The sequence below is a fragment of the Lithobates pipiens genome, unplaced genomic scaffold (assembly GCF_037356315.1).
Source record: "Lithobates pipiens isolate NorthernLeopardFrog02 unplaced genomic scaffold, aLitPip1_a1.2 Scaffold_27, whole genome shotgun sequence".
NCBI lineage: Eukaryota > Metazoa > Chordata > Amphibia > Anura > Ranidae > Lithobates > Lithobates pipiens.
In genome coordinates this window covers 138,040,485-138,059,226 of record NW_027507788.1, presented here as the reverse complement: position 1 = coordinate 138,059,226, position 18,742 = coordinate 138,040,485, and the positions used below count along the sequence as shown (strand labels likewise).

The following is an 18,742-nucleotide window of genomic DNA, read 5'->3' as shown; positions in this document are numbered from 1 at the left end:
CGCATGGTGTGAACCCCCATGCGATCCGATTCCGTTGCGGACCCAAAAAAGGGTCCTGTGCGAGTTTGCTGCGGGACAGCTGCGAGTTCAGCCATACTATCTGTATGGCTGAACTCGCAGTGCTACGGAGATCGGATGTGATTTGCTGTGCGAATCACATCCGGTTCTCCCCCCGCAGCGGTGTGAACCCAGCCTAAAACCAAAAAATTGGGCTAACTTTACTGTTTTTTTTTTTTTTTTTTTTATATATTCATTGAAGTGTATTTTTTCCCAAAAAATTGTGTTTGAAAGACCGCTGGGCAAATACAGTGTGACATAAAAGTTTGCACCAATTGAAAAACTAATGTTAAACTACCTGCATTTAGTTGTTTAAAAACTTGGCAGACTGCCTAAATCTTTTTCTTTAGGCACAGAAGTTTCCCTTTTGATCTAAGAAGGAAGAGTTAGTTACAATGTTTCAATTTAAAAACTTGGCAGACTGTCCCATTTTTTTTTTTTTTTTTTTTTTTTTTTTTTTTTTTTTTTTGACAGCTGAGTGAGCAGATAAGTCTCTCCACTTATGTGAAAGAATCGGCAAACTCTTCAATAGAAATCGTCAGAGGGTTTGAATCGAGGTCACAATTTACCGATTAATTGTGCAGCTCTAATGACCAGCCGCCGCAATTATACTGCGGCAGGTTGGCCCGGCTGCGCGAATCGCCGTCATTTTACGTCGAATGTGGACGCGTGTGCCGATTCGCTAGCGGGGAAACCAGCCAGTGGGTCCAGCGGACTCCATGTCCACCGGCCACCCACAATTGCTCCAGAGACAAGCAGAACAGGAATCTGTCAGTGTTAACCAACAGATCCCCATTCTGTCAGGGGAATAGCGTGAGATCGTCTGTTCCTAGTGATTAGGAACAGTGATCTCTCTCCTCCAGTCAGCCCAGCCTCCCCATACAATTAGAAAACACCTCCCTAGGGAACACAACCCCTTGATCGCCCCATGGTGTTCTCCCCTTCCTTGCCAGTGACGTTTATACAATAATCAGTGGCTAATTTCGCTCTGTTCACTGTATAACTGTCAATGGTCCCAAAAAAGTGTCCAATCTGTCCACCGCAATGTCTCAGTCCAGCTAAAAATAAGATCGCAATTTACTAGTATAATAAAAATGCCATAAATCTATTCCCGATTTTGTAGACGCAATAATTTTTGCGCAAACCAATCAATATACGATTTGTAGTAGAATACATATTGGCCTAAATTAAGGAAGAATTTTTTTGGGGCTATTTATTAGCAAAAAGTAAAATTATTATTTTTTTCCCAAAAATGTTTTTTTTTTTTTTTTAGCGCCTAAAAATAAAAACCTCCCAGAGGTGATCAAATACTGAAAGAAAGCTCTATTTGTGGGAATAAAAGGACATACATTTTGTTTGAGCACAGCATCACACAACCGCAAAATTATCAGTTAAAGCTACACAGTGCCGTATCACAAAAAATTGCCTGGTCATTAACCACTTCCCGGCCTATAGCAGATTGACGGCTGGGAAGTAGTTCTGTTATCCTGACTGGGTGTCACATGACGTCCAGCAGGATAACATGCCAGCGTGTGCCCGTGTCTCCGATCGTGGTAAGAAGCCTTTGACAGAGCTGACAATTGCAGCTAATTGTGTGAACCAGGAAGTGCTGGTAAACTCTATTCCTAGGTTTGTGCTGACAGGGAGAGCCGATCAGCGGCTCTCCCTTTTTGGAGGGGCACATTGATTATCAGCACAGCCCCATCAAAAGGTACCTATCAGCTGTCAGTCAGTGCCCCGTCAAACAACTAGGGATGCGCCGAAATTTCGGCCGCCGAAACATATCGGTCGAAAATGGCCTTTTCGGCTATTTGCTGAAAGAAAATTCTTGCCGATAATGGCCCAGAAAATGGGGTGGGGCCCTCCCCGGTGCTGCCCATTACGGGGGATATTGTTATGGAGGGCGGCCATGCTTTGTGGGGTAAACTGCAGAGCAGCTTTCCCTCCCAGGTCCGCCTCCCGACATTTCGCTCTGAGTTTCTCCTGCACAGTATGTTAAGTCTGGCCGGTATACAGATTTATCGGAGGCACAGGCTGTGGAGTTTGCTCCCCTCCTCCCATTACTCAGAACAGTGCGTGGCGATCAAGTGATGGACGTCCCTGCATGTGGGAGGATTCTGACATCTGACCCCATCCCTGCTCCTGTCTTCTGTCCCTGTGCCGTGCCATGTGATCCTCTCCTGTCTGAGTTCCACTGCCCAGTGCCTCTGACCGGAATGTGCTTTGTAGAAGGTAAATGAAGTACGGTAATCTTTCCGGAATCACTTAGACACTGATAACTCCTCACACCCGGCACTCTTCTTCTCTCTCCTTGCTTGTCCAGCTCTCTTTTTTTTTTTTCTTCCCAGTCCCCCCCCCCCCCATGCTGTTTTCCAGTCGTCTCCCCCGTGCTGTTTTCCAGTCGTCCCGTCCACCAACCCCCCCCCCCCCCCCCCCCCGCTGTGAATTTTTAGCACCCCTGCATGTCTACTGAATATCCGTGTTTGCCTGTGTGCCGGAAACGCGAACGATTTTACATTCATTCCTGAAACGCAGTAATGTGAGCTGGATAAAACAAAAAAAGGTCTTATTTTAGGCTGCAAAGCAACTAAATGATTATTTTAAAGTAGGGGAAAGCTGTTATTCTTTTCTACACCCCCTGCACTTGGCTTTTTAGAATTGAACACACCCTGCTTTTCTATTTTGGTTGTGAAACCTTTCTTTTAATTTTCGAATGATTTATTTTCCTCACAGGGTTCAGCAGTATGGTTCCAGCAGAGATGGTGCATTGGAATCGCCAATGCATGAGAATCCTGAGTGGGAAAAAGCAAGGCAGGCTTTAGCAAGCATTAGCAAAGCCACCAGTTCTGCCTCTGCAGCTAATAAAGGATCAGATGACGGGCAGTCAAATGCTCAGGTAAAGTCCTAACTTAGAAGTGAACATTGACTCATACATCTATATGTTGGTTTGGGAAGATTCCTTGGAAATTGTTAGATCTAACTAGGAAAATATATATAAAAGTATAACTATGGGGGGGTTGGTGCCACAGTCCTTCTTCTTTTTTTTTTTTTTTTTTTTTTTTGCGTGGGGTTGCCTATAAAATCCATACCAGACCCAAAAGAGATCCCCATGTGCCGTGTGTGTGTTTTTTATTTTTCCCGGATAGTTTGTTCAAAACTGATCTTGAGGTGCGATTCAGATCCGTTTCAATAGAAGGCAATTAGCCTGGAATTTGCATCTGAACTGCAGTGCTCACAAAAACGGCCAGTACCCTTTTTAAATTTGCAGTCAATGTAAACTGGTTCAGAACACATCCAATTTGCATATGTGAAAGGAGTTTTAATCTATTGTATTCACCCTAGATTGTTTACGTATACTTGCTTAACGTGTTTGAGTTGCTATCTAAGAACAAGTGTAGAGATTAAGATTTCTGGCCCTTTTTTGAAACGCACATAAGGAATGCTTGCTCTGGGGATGTGACTTCAAATTGTTGATGGCATGCAATTGGCTTTGGCATAAAGCCAACAATGGCAGTTCCTAAACTTATCTCATGACAGGTGTACTTTTTTTTTATTTTTTATTTCAGCGTATCAAAAAAAAAAAATGCTAACGTATTTTTATTTTATATTTTTAGTACTCTGCACCACAGGGAGATGTAACAATGCAACAACAGTATTACCAGTGGTACTCTCAGTATAACTACCAATATGCTTACAACTACTATTATCCAATGGTATGTATGTTTATAATTCTTAGTAACGTATGCAAATTGTCTCTCATAAATTGTATGCAGTTTGCCTATGAGGACACAATTTTAGAGCCAATTTACACCACATGCAGTCCAGTGTGTGTGTGTGTGTGTGTGTTTATTTATTTTCATTTTTTTTTCTGCATCAAAAACGCATTGAAAGTAGGTTATATGGTTTTCAGTGGCATAGTACACACTGGTGCTTGCAGTTCCAGAAAATAAAAGTAGAACATGCTGAACTTTTCCTGCACAGAACTGTTCTGGAACGCTGTAAAACAGATCAAAAATGCACCGGAACACACAGGTTGGCTCCGCGAAATCACATTATTGTACGTGATCTCGTGAGGCTTGGATAGCAGGTGCATGCACCTGCCGGGAGAGGAAAAACTGGGAAATGCTGATGTAAACAAGCATTTCCCAGTTCTGCCTAATGACACTGATCACAGCTCCCTGTGATTGGGAGCGGTGATCAGTGTCATGTCACACACAGCCCCTCCCCTCCACAGTTAGAATGGCTCCCTTGGCCTCACTTAACCCCTGCAGCGCCCCCTCCTGGTTAAACCCTTCACTGCCAGTCACATTTACACAGTAATCAGTGCATTTCTGATCGCTGTATAAATGTGGTCCCAAAATAGCGCCAAAATTGTCTGTCCTCCATAACTCGCAATTACGATGAACACCGGTTGCCGCCATTACTAGTAAATAAAATTATAAAAATGCCAGAAAACTATACCCTATTTTGTAGACGCTATAAGTTTTGCACAAACCAAATGCTTACTGCGTTTTTCTTTTTTCAAAATTGGCTTTTTTTCTTTTTAGCGCAAAAAATAAACGCAGAGGTTATCAAATGCCACCAAAAGAAAGCTCCATTTGTGGGGGGGGGGGGGGGAATAAGTCAATTTTGTTTGGGAGCCACTTCGCACGACTGTCCAATTGTCAGTTAAAGCGACGCAGTGCCGAATCACAAAAAGTGCTCTGGTCTTTGGCCAGCCAAATGCTCCGGGGCTGAAGTGGTGTGAACTGGCCCTTATGGTTGATTCATGCTGGTCTTCTTTTTTTTATTTTTTTTTTTTTTTTTAACATTTCTTCTTGTGTGTTTGCCATATATTGTGGTAAAACAACCTGTTGATTGTGAAAGGATTGCCATTGCTTGACCTGTGGCATTTTCCTGGCTCGGGTAGCACAGTTTATTCAAATCTCTATAGTGCACTAGCAAAATGTGTTGGGGTGCTCTTCAAAATGAATGACTGTGCAATATGGTCAATCCATGTTAATGCTATGCATATATGTGAAATATGCATTTAAAGTAAACCTGAACTTTGCTAATGAAGGGTAAAGAAAGCACCATGTTCCCTTTTTAAAGTTAAGTTCGCCCTTTTCACAATCGGTGGACAGGTAAATGAATACTCTACAGTGTCTACACCCTGCCTGGTCAACACTGCACTTACCTTTTTGTGAGTGATTAGCTGTCCCTGCCCACAAAACTGTTGTAGTGGTTTGAAATCTTCTTTTGGTAGGGCTTATGGGTTGAATCAGGGTGATTTTGATTGGTCAAAGGGGTTAGGTTCTGTAGGAAGTCAGAAAGGTGTGTGGGGTTCCCCCCCCCCCCCCCCCATCATCTCTTTGGGGTATGGTGACCACGAATCCACCCTTGTAGTGGTGGTGATTGGATAGGTATATCAAGGAGATAAGTGAGGGTAAGAGTATATTGTTCTTTCCCAGAACAAAAAGCTTTCCCAATGCCAATCCTAAGTCAAGAACATACATTCTTAAGAAGACGAGGCCTTCCAAATCAACCAGGGCTGGCACCATTGCGTCTTCGGTGATGGAGCACCCAAAGTTGCAGACTGTGTGTTGGCCCCCTCAGCCTTTTGGTCCCAAAATATCTTAAGTTCAAAGCTTAATTTCCAATGTCTACAAACTGGAGTTATGTGCTCTCCAATTTGCCGTCATTCATGTCATGGCGGGCAGATGTGCTTGCTCCTTTCACAACTCTTGGTTCAAGGGGTCGTTACCCCTTTACCAACAGGAGGATGCTTTCAAGGCACTTTCTCAGGTTTCAACTTTGTTCTCAAGGGAGTCATTTGCATTTTATGTTGATAATTCCCTTCTAAAGGACCAGCCCTCCCTGTCCCTGGAAAAATTGTGTAAAGCATAACTCCCCGCCCAAATCGCAACGCAAAGTATTGGATTCGATGTCTGGAGCATTTTCATGAATACTCGTGAAAATGCTTGGTATTGGTGAATCCCTAATTACCATTTTATTCTCTAGGACTTTGCTACAATGTAAAGTAGTGAGTGTACAGCTTGTATAACAGTGTAAATGTGCTGCTCCCTCAAAATCACTCCACTCACAGCCATTAATGTCTAAACTGCTGTCAACAAAAGTGAACACACCCTTAAGTGAATGTCCAAAATGGGGCCCAAAGTGTCAATATTTTGTGTGGCCACTTTTTTTTTTTTTTTTTTCCAGCACTGCCTTAACCCTCGTGGGCATGGAGTTCACAGGTTGCCACTGGAGTCCTCTTCCACTCCTCCATGACGATATCACTGAGCTGGTGGATGTTAGAGACCTTGCGCTCCTTCACCTTCACTTTCAGGATGCCCCACAGATGTTAAATAGGGTTTGGGTCTGGAGACATGCTTGGCCAGTCCATCGCCTTTACCCTTGGCTTCTTTAGCAAGGCAGTGGTCCTTTTTGGAGGTGTGTTTGGGGTTATGTTGGAGTACTGCCCTGCCACTCACTCTCCGAAGGGAGGGGATCATGTTCTGCTTCAGTATGTGTCATTACATTTACATGTTGGCATTCATGGTTCCCTCAATGACCTGTAGCTCCCCAGTGCTCATGCAGACCCAGACCATGACACTCCCACCACCATGCTTGACTGTAGGCAAGACGCGCTTGTCTTTGTACTCCTCACTTGGTTGCTGCCACACACGCTCGACACCATCTGAACCAAATACGTTTATTTTGGTCTCGTCAGACCACAGAACATGGTTCCAGTAAACCATGTCCTTAGTCTGCTTGCCTTCAGCAAACTGTTTTGCGGGCTTTCTTGTGCCTAATCTTTAGAAGAGGCTTGGCGGCCACGTAGACCAATTTGATGCAGCGTGCGGCGTATGGTCTGAGCACTGACAGGCTAACCCTCCACCCCTTCAACCTCTGCAGCAATGCTAGCAGCACTCCCAAAGACGATCTCTGGATGTGACACGGAGCACATGCACTCAACGTCTTTGGTTGACCATGGCGACGCCTGTTCTGAGTGGAACGTGTCCTGTTAAATCGCTGTATGGTCTTGGCCACCGTGCTGCAGCTCAGTTTTAGGGTCTTGGCAATCTTGTAGCATCTTTATTGCATCTTTATGTAGAGAAACAATTCTTTTTTTCAGATCCTCCGTCTTTTGCCATGCGGTGCCATGTTGTACATTCAGTGACCAGTATGTGAGAGTGATGACACCAAATTTAACACACTTGCTCCCCATTCACACATCTGACCTTGTAACACTAACGAATTGCATGACATCGGGGAGGGAAAATGGCTAATTGGGTCCAATTTGGAAATTTTCACTTAAGGTTGTACTCTTTTTGCCAGCGGTTTAGACATTAAAGCTCTTGTGAACCCCCGAAAAAAAAACATATCCTGTTCCCTTAAAGCATGTTATACAACACAGTGTTTGTGCTGTGTCATTTGGCCCCCTGTATACCCTAAAAAAACCTGGCTGATCCTGCCTGGTTATACTCTGCAAATGGACCTCAATAATCATGGCTACTGAGCCCTGACATCGTGGTCCCTTTGCGTGATTACGTCAGCTAGAGCTCTCCCTGTGTCTGTCGTCCTCCCCCCCCCCCCCCTCCCCCCGCTCATACCAGTGCCCGCCCCCCTACACTCCTGCTCCTCTTGTATCTGTTATCAAATCTGCTTATCCCCTCTGTACCTTAATGTCTGTGTAATCTAAAAAGATCTGCTGATCTGTACCTTGTATGAGCGTGGCTCGCACCGCTCAGCTGATTGTCCGCTCTGTCTCTTTTCTTCCCCTCCCGGATGAGAGCGGGAGGGCTGGGCCCCGTCCACTGGCGCTGTGAGCTGAGACAAGAGAGGAGAGGAATCGGCTGGGTGCTCAGAGTGCAGATTATTTCTGTACTGATCGGTGGAATTTTTTTTTTTTTTTTTTTTTACATAGCACAGGGACACAAGTTAAGGTACAGAGGGGATAACAATATTTGATAAGTGGGTTAACAATCACTTTAATGGCTGTTGGTTATTTTGAGGGGACAGCAAACTTGCACTGTTCTACAAGCTGTACACTCACTACTTTGTAGCAAAGTGTCATTTCTTCAGTTTTACATGAACAAAATATAATTAAAGATTTACAAATCTGTGAGGGGTGTACTCGTGTGTGTTCTAAGTAATTTTCTAGCACACAAAATGCATGTTTGATTTTTGCATGTATGAGAGAAATGTCAGCATTTGGCTGGGGGTCAAGTGGTTAAAACAGCATTGTTAAATTTGCAGTTTAGTAATGTCCTTCCTTTTTTTTTTTTTTATTATATTTTCTAGAATTTGTATAGTGGATATACTTCTCCTGGTCAGTATGGTATGTCAGGTTCTTACCAAACACAGGCATCTCAACAGACCCAGGCAGCTGGGCAGCACCAAGGAAACATAACGCAGGTAGGACTTTTATTTCTCTTCCAGATAGTCTAAGGGCAGTAGTTATGTATAAAGTTATTATTAAAAAATATAATGTGCAAGGTAGTAATGCTTTGGCTGCGTAAAGCAAGCAAGATGCAATCGCTCGCCTATCCAGAACATGCAGACAAATAACATTATTGAAAGTAATGACAATTCATTTTTTTTCTTTTTTTTTTTTTTTTTTTTTTATTCCAGCCTCCAGTTCCTGGCCTTGAAGACAGCATGTCTTATTCTACTATCCAGTCACAGGTTTCTTCCTCTGGTAACCAGCCAGCTTCCCCTCAAAGTGTAAGTCATAGTTTGTCACAATCTGGTCCTCAAGGAGCATCTTCAGGCAGCCAACATTCCAACACAAATGCCAACAGTTACACTCAGCAGCATAACTATGACTCTAACAAACAAAAGAAAGGACAACAGTTGTGGAACCGCATGAAACGTAAGTTGATTGCTGTACGTTAAAATGTGTGCCGTTGCACAATAAAGACTCATATGTAGTACCTATCTGCAATACATGCCGTTCTGGAAGATTTTGGGGGGGGGGGGTCAGAGGATGGAAGATTTCAACTAATTCTACAGCTAAACTTAGGTTTCATTATTATGCTCTCTTTTATCCTATAAGCAGATGGGGCTTCTGTTTCCTTGTTTAGTTTGATTTACTTTAAAATTTTGTGCTAAAATAAGCCCATTTACAGAACGTTAATATCTCATTAGTAGCCTTCACATTTCTATGGTTGCTATTGCAGAGCAAACTGCTCTCCTCTCTGTGGTCTCTTTAGTCAATTGTACTTGTCAAACCTTTTCTCTTACGTTCACTGACTGACACAGCTCCTCTCTTAGACCATTGGGTTGTTATGCCACCTTCAGGAGAGGACTAGGCATGACATGTTAACATGTAATGATAAAACTAGAACTTTCTAGTTTTGTCCAAGGGGCGGTCCCTTGGGTAACAACCCCACAGCCTGCATTGCAGCTTCAGTTTTTTTTTTTTCTGCCTAGTGAAGGTCCATAATATATTATATATATATTTATTTTTTTATGCAGAAGCTTTGCTTTTTGCGCAAGATTAAAGATCCTATGATCTGCTATCAACAGCCAGCTAGGTGACAGGCTGGATACTCTTATCCTTGTAGTCTCCCCAGCCTGGCCAGCGAGTGTGGGGAGACCAGAGCTTCCGCTTTGGGCCGGCCACGACATGCCTCCGCTCCAGAGGCGGTCGGTGAGTGTAATCTATCTCCCCCCCCCCCCCCCCCCCCTTCTCTGTGGGGGATGCTACTGAGCGGTGTGTGTGCCATAGACAGGGGCTCTCTGTGCCCTGGATGTGTGTAGGTCTCTTCCTGGAGGTGTCTGGAGACTGTTGATCGCTGTAGCGCTTTTTCACCGCCATTTCTCTGCTTGGTTTTTCACTGTCCCACATGGTATACAGTGCTCCGGGGCCATTTTTGGTGTGACCAAGGAGCAGCTTGCTCTGTGGCCATTTTACTGTAGATCGGCTGCCATTTTCGCTGTGATTATGTCCTTTTATACTGGACGCTCAGCGGGCATTTTCTTGAAGCCTGAACAAGTTTTTGGTCAGTTTCAGCAACCTTTAAAAGCAGCTCTGCACAGCGCGGTGTGGTCTCGCAGGCACTATTAGCTGAACGGTGCAGAACCAGTCAGGGTGGTGAGTGCTGTGCGAAAGCGCCCCTCAGCCAGCAGCAGTTAGGAGGGTGGGACCATCACTGTCCTAAGTCCCCAACAGGTGGCAGACTGTTTCTTCCCCTGAAGTCCAGGCAATTGCAACCGGTTCGTCTGCAGAGAGTGCAGTGCCTCTGGACGCTTTGTCGGCGGTCCTCAATTTGTTCATTGCCAAGATTGAGGCGGTGCGTGGGCGCAAAGGTGGTAAACAGCCCCTACCCCCATCCTCCGGGGAGAGCTCTGACGCAGACTCGGGCCCTGCTGAGGCTGGTGGTCCCTGCTCTGTCGTTTCAGATGATGCTGACCAGGGCCGATCAGACAGTGGATGAGTCCCCGTCTGGGTCTGTGCGTGACAAAGCGCTTGTTGGAGCACTGATCACAGCTGTGTGTGATACCCTAAAAATTTAGGAGCCAGCAGATCCCTCTGCTGATGTAGCGGTCACCTTTTTGGTCCCGTAAGCCAGCCCATTCACCTAAGGTGTTCCCGTATCTGACTTATTTCGATAAGTTCATTTACAAGGAATGGGGTCGACCGGAAAGGACCCTTTTCGGTCCCCAAATACATGGCGGTGCGTTACCCCTTTGAGGAGAGACTTCTCAAAGTTATCGGCTCCTCCGGTCGTGGACCCCCCCCCCCCCAGTATCCAGGTTAAACAAAGTAACCACGATCCCGGTAGAGGGGACTCCTGCCTTTAAGGACCCCACGGACAGGAAAGCTGAGGCAGTGGCTCGTTCCTTAACAGTTGTGGGGTCAACTATGCGACCAGTAATGGCATCCACACTTGTGTTGCAGACGCTGAGTGAGTGGACAAAACATTTTCACCGTGAAAAGGGAGAGCAACGGGCTTCTCCTGTCTGCATGGAACTAGCAGACCAATTAGTGCACAGCCTTAAGTACATTTGTGACGCGGCCCTGGACACTCACTCTGTTGTCCAGGGCTTCAATGTCAGCAGTGGTGCTTAAGCGCTTGATTTGGCTAAAATGTTGGTCTACTGACCAGGCATCTAAGAAAGCCCTGACGGATCTTCCCTTCCTTGGCGACTGGCTCTTTGGAGCCTCATTGGATGACATTATTAAAAATGCCACAGGTGGTAAGAGTACACTACTCCCACAGGCCAGGAAGGCTAAGGAGCCACGCCGTAGGCAAGGGCCCTAAGTTTCCGCTCACAAGCTGCTTTTTCGTCCGTCCGGCCGTCCGACTAATGGGTCTGCGATCTGATTTCCTCAGGCTACAAGATAGAGTTCCTCTCTTGGCCGAAAAACAGATTCTTCTCCTCCAGCAATACCCGTACTCCCGGCTCGCTGGGAGGCCCTTTTGGGGGCGGTAAGGCGTTAAGCACCATTAAAGTGGTTGTAAACCCTCCGCCACAACTTTTTCTGATGTAAATCAGCATAAAAAACCCTAATGAACACTGCTTGTAGATATCTCCTTACTTGCTCAGTATTGTTGTAATCCTTTTTGTTCTTTAGAATGAAGTCCCTGAGCATGCCCAGATCTCCCCTGATTTATGGCACACACTGTCTTATCTATCTGCTATCAGGACTTCCTACTGCACAACACTGAACTCCCAGGAGGCTGCTAATCACTCAGAGCTTCCTTCTACACACAATGTGACATCACATACAGTGTAAAACACGCATGGGACAGAAATAAGTGCAGTCTTATTAGCTGAAGCTGATAGGACTCACACAGGCAAACACTAGGTAATCAGCACAAGTAAATACTATGAAATAAAACAAGTCAGCTATGAACAGGGAAGCAGGGTTACCATAGAAATGTTGGATTGAGAAGGAGGCTTGGTTAACGGTACAGGAAGTGCTCAATGTAAGGGCTGAAATGCACTCCACTGTGGACTCAGAAAACAATACTTAAGATGGCGCTGCTTTACCCCTGGAAACAGGATTTTTAAAGTTTCTTTAAACGGTAAGTAATATGCGATTTGGGCTAGATTACAGCGGCTATACTTTAATTATTATAATGGACTAAATGATAAGAAGCATCAGTGGGATGCTTCTTAGAGAGTTTACTTTTTATAAGGGCAAATATCTTTCTTTTTTTTTATTTTTATTTTTTTTTCTTCCTCTTCCTCTTCCTCCCCCCTGGCATTTCACTCTCTGGTGGGCACTTTTGTTCAAGGGGTCCGTCATGTAGTTCCTCCGGTGCGTCCACAGTTACCCCCGTGGGATCTGAACCTGGTGTTATCGGCGCTTAAGAAACCGTTTGAAAATATCAGATCCCTCTGTTGACTTTCCCTGAAAGTGGTCTTTCTAGTGGCCATTACTTCGGCCAGGAGGGTTTCGGAACTGGCGGCCTTGTCTTGCAAGTCGCCCTATCTGGTTATCCACAAGGATAATGTGTTGCGGCCGCAACCTTTTTTTTTTTTTTTCTGCCGAAGGTGGTTTCGGCGTTCCATATCAATGAAGACATTCTGTTACCATCTGTGTCCTAAGCCAACACATCCTAAGGAGGTGACCCTTCATGCCCTGGTTGTGGTGTGGGCTCTGATGGTGTATTTGTCTGCTACGGCCCCCTTTCGGAAGTCAGACTCCTTGTTTGTTGCGGTGGCTGGTCCGAAAAAAGGCATGGCGGTCTCGTCGGCCGCCATTTCCAGGTGGATCAGACAGATTGTAGTACAGGCCTACGCCTTGAAGGGACAGGTGCCCCCCTTTCCGGTCATGGCCCACTCCACAAGGGCAATCGGAACGTCTTGGGCCTTCCGACATCAAGCGTCTGTCGCTCAAGTGTGCAAAGCAGCGACTTGGTCGTCTGTTCACACTTTTACCGCAAAGTTTTGCAGGCGGCTGTATAATTGCAATTACATTTTTTTTTTACCTTTAAGTAAATGCACCGTTGCATTTGTTACCGCAGTTCGGGTGCGATAGTGACACTCATTTTAGGAGCACCGTGTGTTTTAATTTTTTTTAATTTATTTTTTATTTTTTTGTAGGTAAAAAAAGTTTTGGTTATTCCCACACTTTTTTTTATTTATTTATTTTTTTGTGGGTAAAGTGTGTTTTTTTTTTTTTTTTTTTTTTATACTAGTTCCCACATGCCATTGTGGGTGAAGTTTTATGCTGTTTTTTTTTTCCCACCCCTTGTTTTGGCACTGCTTGGGGACATCCCAATGGTCTGAGAGGAGCTGTGTCAGTCGGTGAACGTAAAGAGAAAATAGGATTTTTTTTGTTCTCACAGTAAAATCCTTTTCTCTGTAGTTCACCGACTGACACAGCACCTGACCCTCTTATTTTTCTCTAAGTTATACTGCTTGTTGACTTGCAGGCTGTGGGGTCGTTACCTAAGGGACCGCTCCTTGGGTGGAACTAGAAAGTTCTAGTTTTATTATTGCATGTTAACAACATGTCATGCCTAGTCCTCTCCTAAAGGTGGCTTAACAACCCAATGGTCCTAAGAGGAGCTGTGTCAGTCGGTGACCTACAGAGAAAAGGGTTTTACGGTGAGTACAAAAAAATCCTATTTTCATGTTTATTTTTATAATCTATATACAATCTTTTTTTTATATATAAAGCTTAAAAAATAAACTTTTAAAATGGATGAAAAATATATTTCTTTTGAATACATTTTTACCTTTCCCTTCTTGCAGAAGCTCCTGGAGCTGGTGGTCTTAAATTTAACATTCAGAAGCGTCCTATGGTAATGACCAATCAGAACTTTACATCGAATGATCAACATAATAACAATAGTGTGCAGCAGCCAGCACGTTTGCATCACCATATGTTACAACAGCAAACTGAGAAGAGCCAAGATCACTGGTAACCAATTAATATTGTACTTATTGAAACATTCATTATTAGTGGTCCGTGCTTTCTTCTTGGATGCACTTTAATTAATATGCAATCTTGATTGTAGCAGTAATTCTTCTGCAAAACCAGATGACTGGCCGCCAGCAATGAAGGAATATGTTCAGCGTTGCTTTACTGCATGTGAGTCAGAGGAAGATAAGGATCGGACTGAGAAACTCCTTAAAGAAGTTCTACAAGCCAGATTGCAAGATGGTTCAGCGTTTACTATAGACTGGAGTAGAGAACCTTTACCAGGGTATATATCCTTGATGAGTTTCAGCAAATACTGTCATACATTTACCCATGTTCAGGAGTAAAAAACCTTCATGATCAGGCCCAAACTTTTGATATGTTTGTTTACTCAATGTCTTGGATGGCTTCGAAATTTGGCAAAAAATGTATTAAATGTACGTACAGGACACAGGCTTTTTACATTTTGGCCATGGTTATATGCGGCACCTTCCATTGAGGATGCTGGTAAGCTTGTTAGGTCAGCCAGGATAAGCCCTCTCATTCCCAATGCTACACTTTTATTTTTTTTATTATTTTTTTGCTAGTGTCCTTGGTGCTGGACAAACTCTCTGAGAACAGGTTTCCTAATTTACATACGGATTGAAGATGTTTGGTTTTTCACAAGCAGAAGCTTTTTCCATCTGTCTGCATCTCCACCACTTTGGCAAAATTATTAGATTCATGATGGATCTCCCCAGAGCCTTACCTGACCCCTACTGTATGTAAGTCGCCCTGTAACGCTGCATGTAGCACTCTCCCTTGGAACAGCAGTACAACATGATGCAGTTAGCTGCATAGTGCTATACGGGACTGAGACAGCGGTGGTCCAAATCCCAGTAGTTTGAGTTCCTAAAGGCCCTCCCAAAGCAGCAAGTTTCCCCCTAGTGATATTTTTTTCCCCTCTCTGGGAGGTGCCTGTACACTGGTCGGCGTCCAGGGGGGGGTTTCAGTCCCTTTCTTTGTGGGCCCCCCCCAACATCTCTCACACTTATGCATGGATTCGAGGCATATCGGATCAATGTGTCTGGTATGTGGTGTCTGAGCACTTTGCTCCCTACTGCTTCTCTGGTCTATTCTCTCAAACCTGCCTGCCTGTCGAGATTGCGGTTCCTGTCTACGCGCCAACCAGTCATATCTTTGTAGTTATGGCTAAGACATGAAGGGGCTCAGATGACATCCAAATTCAAGAGTGACAAGTCCCACTTGTGCTAGTTTTGGGATGTCTGGGACCCTTTTCCTTACTGATTCTCTTTGCATTGTATGCCAAACTCCCCCAGTCTTAGTAGACTTTGGCTCTGACCTTGGGCCAAAGTATCGTTGGAGCCCCTTTTTACTTTTGACGGCTTTTCTTGAGGTTTGTTTTCAAACCTCAAGACTGCCTCATTCCCTGTTGCATGAGAGTTCTTGGCCTCATGGTTGCTTTCTACAAAGCATGGTATGTAGACAGAACTTTCCATCTCTCTTGTCAAGGAACGTCCCTGTTCTTGTGGTTTCACTCCCTCTCATTTTGGAGGATTATCATGATGGGGGCCAGCCAGGCTAGCTGGTTGATCGCTGCCTATAATGGTATGACTCCTGAAATCCAGGTACTTTAACAAGGTCCTTTCCTCTACGGCTATTCTGCTAATGCTTTCCATTGAGCTTTAAAGTCCACCATCTGTTTTTAATTTATTGTGCCTCATTTCACCTGGTTTTACATCCTCACAGGTTTCCCGTTGCCTGTATTTTGGCGATTCATCAGTCCACACTTTCCGTCAATGGGGTGTGGACTGATAGATGGCCCTGAGCTATGAAAAATCAAGTTTCCCCTTTTAGGCTATACTCTTCCAAAGCCCTTTGGCTTCACATTCCTTGGTTTGTACCTTCATCCAGGGTTCCACCTACAAGACCTCCACTGACACTAGGGGATCTAAATTTTTGGTTCTTTCTGCCCTGCAAAAGCTGAAACATTTTAGGAAATTCCACTACTCGTACTCTTGCAGAAGGTGTCCATTATTTTGCTGCAGGGTGGTCATGCTGGCTGCTTTCTCCTATTAGCAACATTTTTTTTGTGCTAAAAAGAGAGGGTGTGGTACGTCAATCTTTGTTGTACCTTTTTGCTGCAGAATGTGTCGGCGTTTCACTTGAATGAGGATGTTTTTTCTTTCTGTGTCCCAATCCCTTCCATCCAAAGGAAGTGGTGGCGCTTCATTATTTGGATGTGGTGTGGGACATTAGGGTGTGTGTTTGTTTTTGATTTTTTTTTTTTGTTTTTTTAAGTTCTACTGCCCCTGTTAGGAAGACTTTCCTCTTCATAATCATGGATGGTCCTAGAAAGGGGCAGGCTGCTTTGTCATCTACCATTTCCAGGTAGTTCAGGCTTTTGCCATCTTAGTTTGGGAATCCCTATTTCTCATTATTGCTCATTCTACCGGGGGGATTAAGTGCGTCCTGGGCTTTTCATCACCGTTCCTTAATTTCTCAGATCTGCAAGGTGGCTATATGGTTGGCTGTTCACATGCTTGCCAAATTCTACAAAGTTGATGTTGCAGCTCTGCGGATATTAGTTTTGTCCATAAGGTTTTGCAGGCAGCAGTTTGAATTCTTCTCTGGTGTGGCTCTGTTGATATGTGGTTGAATAACTCTAAAGCACACCACCTGCTTCTCTGCCACTGTTTGCGATGAAAAGAAAATGTGATTTTGGTACTTGATTTAAAATACTTTTCTCTACATTTATTGAAAGTTCGCACCTGCCCTCTAGTATTATGCTTATTATTTTTTTTTCTTGGTGCTGGTTCATATTTACTGCTGGCTACTAACTGAGCTGTGTAGAGCAGTTGAGGGGTCTGGCCACCAGCTGCTCTTATGTGTTTTTTTTTGTTTTTTTTTTGTTTTTGTACCTAGTATGCTATTCCAGGTGATGTAATGACCCATTGGGAATGAACTGAATGCCCGGCAGTGTCGCCAGGTCCTGATAGGGAAACCCTGCGTGATCCTCCTAAATCCAAAACGTTGAAAGCCATCCGATTTCCCCCCTTTAACCATAAAAGTGTTTACAGCAATGGAGCTTTTACGTGAACCGCTAAAAACCATTCTCTAGATGAACGGGTATCTTGAGAGGCTTACTTGATGAGCTGCTTTCAGCCACAGTAGAAACGCTGACCTCTAGATCCGCAGAACCCACGAAGGCTTCTAGGCGTGCATTACCTGTAATAGGATTTTGGCATGAGCGCTCTGCTGACAATCCAGGGGAGCAATGGGGCCCAACAGTGATGGTTTCTTCCTGCCATGCAGGAGATGGGGGTACGTCCAAATACACAAAAATGTTTTTATTTTATTTTTTTTATTTTTTGTATTGAAGACTACAGATTTGAAAAAAGCCAATGTAATGCTTTATCTAAGGCATACTGTGTGCATATGAATAACATCCTTTAAAGTGGTTAACCCACTCTTAACAACTTCATATAATCCTCCTTGTTTCCTAATATGTGCTCCTGGGTGTTTATATATATATATATATATATATATATATATATATATATATATATATATATATATATATATATATATATATATATATATATATTCTTTACCTGATATCAGAGCATCTTCCAGCACTCGCTTGACTGGCCTGCTCTCTCCTCTCCTCATCTGACAGCTGCAGCAGGCAGGGCTGAGATTCATCCGCTGACGTCAGGCAGGAGGAGAGAGCCACGTGAGCGCCAGTTGATGCTCTGAAATTAGGTAAATTCATGTTTTTCATAAAACAGACTGGAGCACATGTCATTAGGAAACTAGGAGGATTATATAAGACAATACAAGTGCGAGTTGCGGCTGACGGAGGCATGTAAACTGACCAAGGTTTCAAGGCTCAGCAGCCAGTTTAGAGGGGAGGGCATAGCTAGGCAGTTTCAGCCAGGTTTTTTTAGGCGATGCTGGGGCCAAATTGCACAGCACAAGCACTGCTGTGTAACATGCTTTAAAGGAACAGGATCTTCTTTGTTAACCCAAATTAAAACAAACCATTTTCCAGCACAGGGACGAGGTTACTCGCTCTGCCATAGAGAATTCCCAGACCTGAAAGTCTTAGAACACCAAAGTGATGAGACTCTATTCCCTAGTATGTGGACCAACTTGCAAAAGCTTCAAGCCTGACTCTCAGATGCTGATTTTGGAGGGGGGGAGTCTGTAGAGTAGCACAAGAGGAGGCAATGTTAGAAGGGTAATCTTTCAACACCCAACAAGCCCCTAAAGGGGGGAGGGGGGGGGGGAAGTTTCCCTGACCATTATAGAATGGTCCACTGATATGCAGGTGGTTTTTAGCCGAACAGCCTCGCCATTTGGTGACCGATAGTTAACCAAATGCCAAGAAGGCGCACTACCTGAGGACTCATCTGGATGTACAACCTGCCCCCCTTGTATGCAGATAGGGAGGGGGGGCCCATTTGTGCAGACAACTTAAGTGGGGTCAGCTAACCTTTTGGGAAGAGGGCCTTCCCCAAAGGAGAAATGTTCTGACCCATTCCCAGGTAGGGCCCAGGACTCTTTAGGCTGTTTCCAGTTTGCGTAGTGGAATGCCTCAAAAAAAGGGTGTAATGGAAAGGTCTTTGTAGCTGTAAAAGACCCAAGACCTTGAACCACAGGCTGAGTTTCCAAATGCAAGGTGTGCACTGCCTCTGTAAGGTTTGAAACAACCTCTTGTATACAGGCAACATCAGTAGACTGCTTTAACCCAAATACAGCCTCTCCTGACATAAAATTGGAATCTAAGTTAATAAATTATAGATAACGGACTGC

At 44.3% G+C, this 18,742-nt stretch overlaps 1 protein-coding gene across 3 annotated transcripts in view; it reads left to right on the top strand.

The window, feature by feature from the left end:
• Positions 1 to 18,742, top strand: part of LENG8 (leukocyte receptor cluster member 8) — a 53,445-nt gene that overhangs the window by 17,809 nt on the left and 16,894 nt on the right. Inside the window, exons 3-8 of one of the 3 annotated variants that reach the window (XM_077457553.1) lie at positions 2,791 to 2,953; positions 3,672 to 3,770; positions 8,344 to 8,457; positions 8,674 to 8,914; positions 13,756 to 13,924; positions 14,025 to 14,210. In XM_077457553.1, coding sequence (XP_077313679.1) covers positions 2,791 to 2,953; positions 3,672 to 3,770; positions 8,344 to 8,457; positions 8,674 to 8,914; positions 13,756 to 13,924; positions 14,025 to 14,210 — 972 coding nt within the window. Of the gene's footprint in view, positions 1 to 2,790; positions 2,954 to 3,671; positions 3,771 to 8,343; positions 8,458 to 8,673; positions 8,915 to 13,755; positions 13,925 to 14,021; positions 14,211 to 18,742 lie in introns of all 3 variants that reach the window. The other 2 variants (XM_077457552.1, XM_077457554.1) reach the window with 2 other exon arrangements.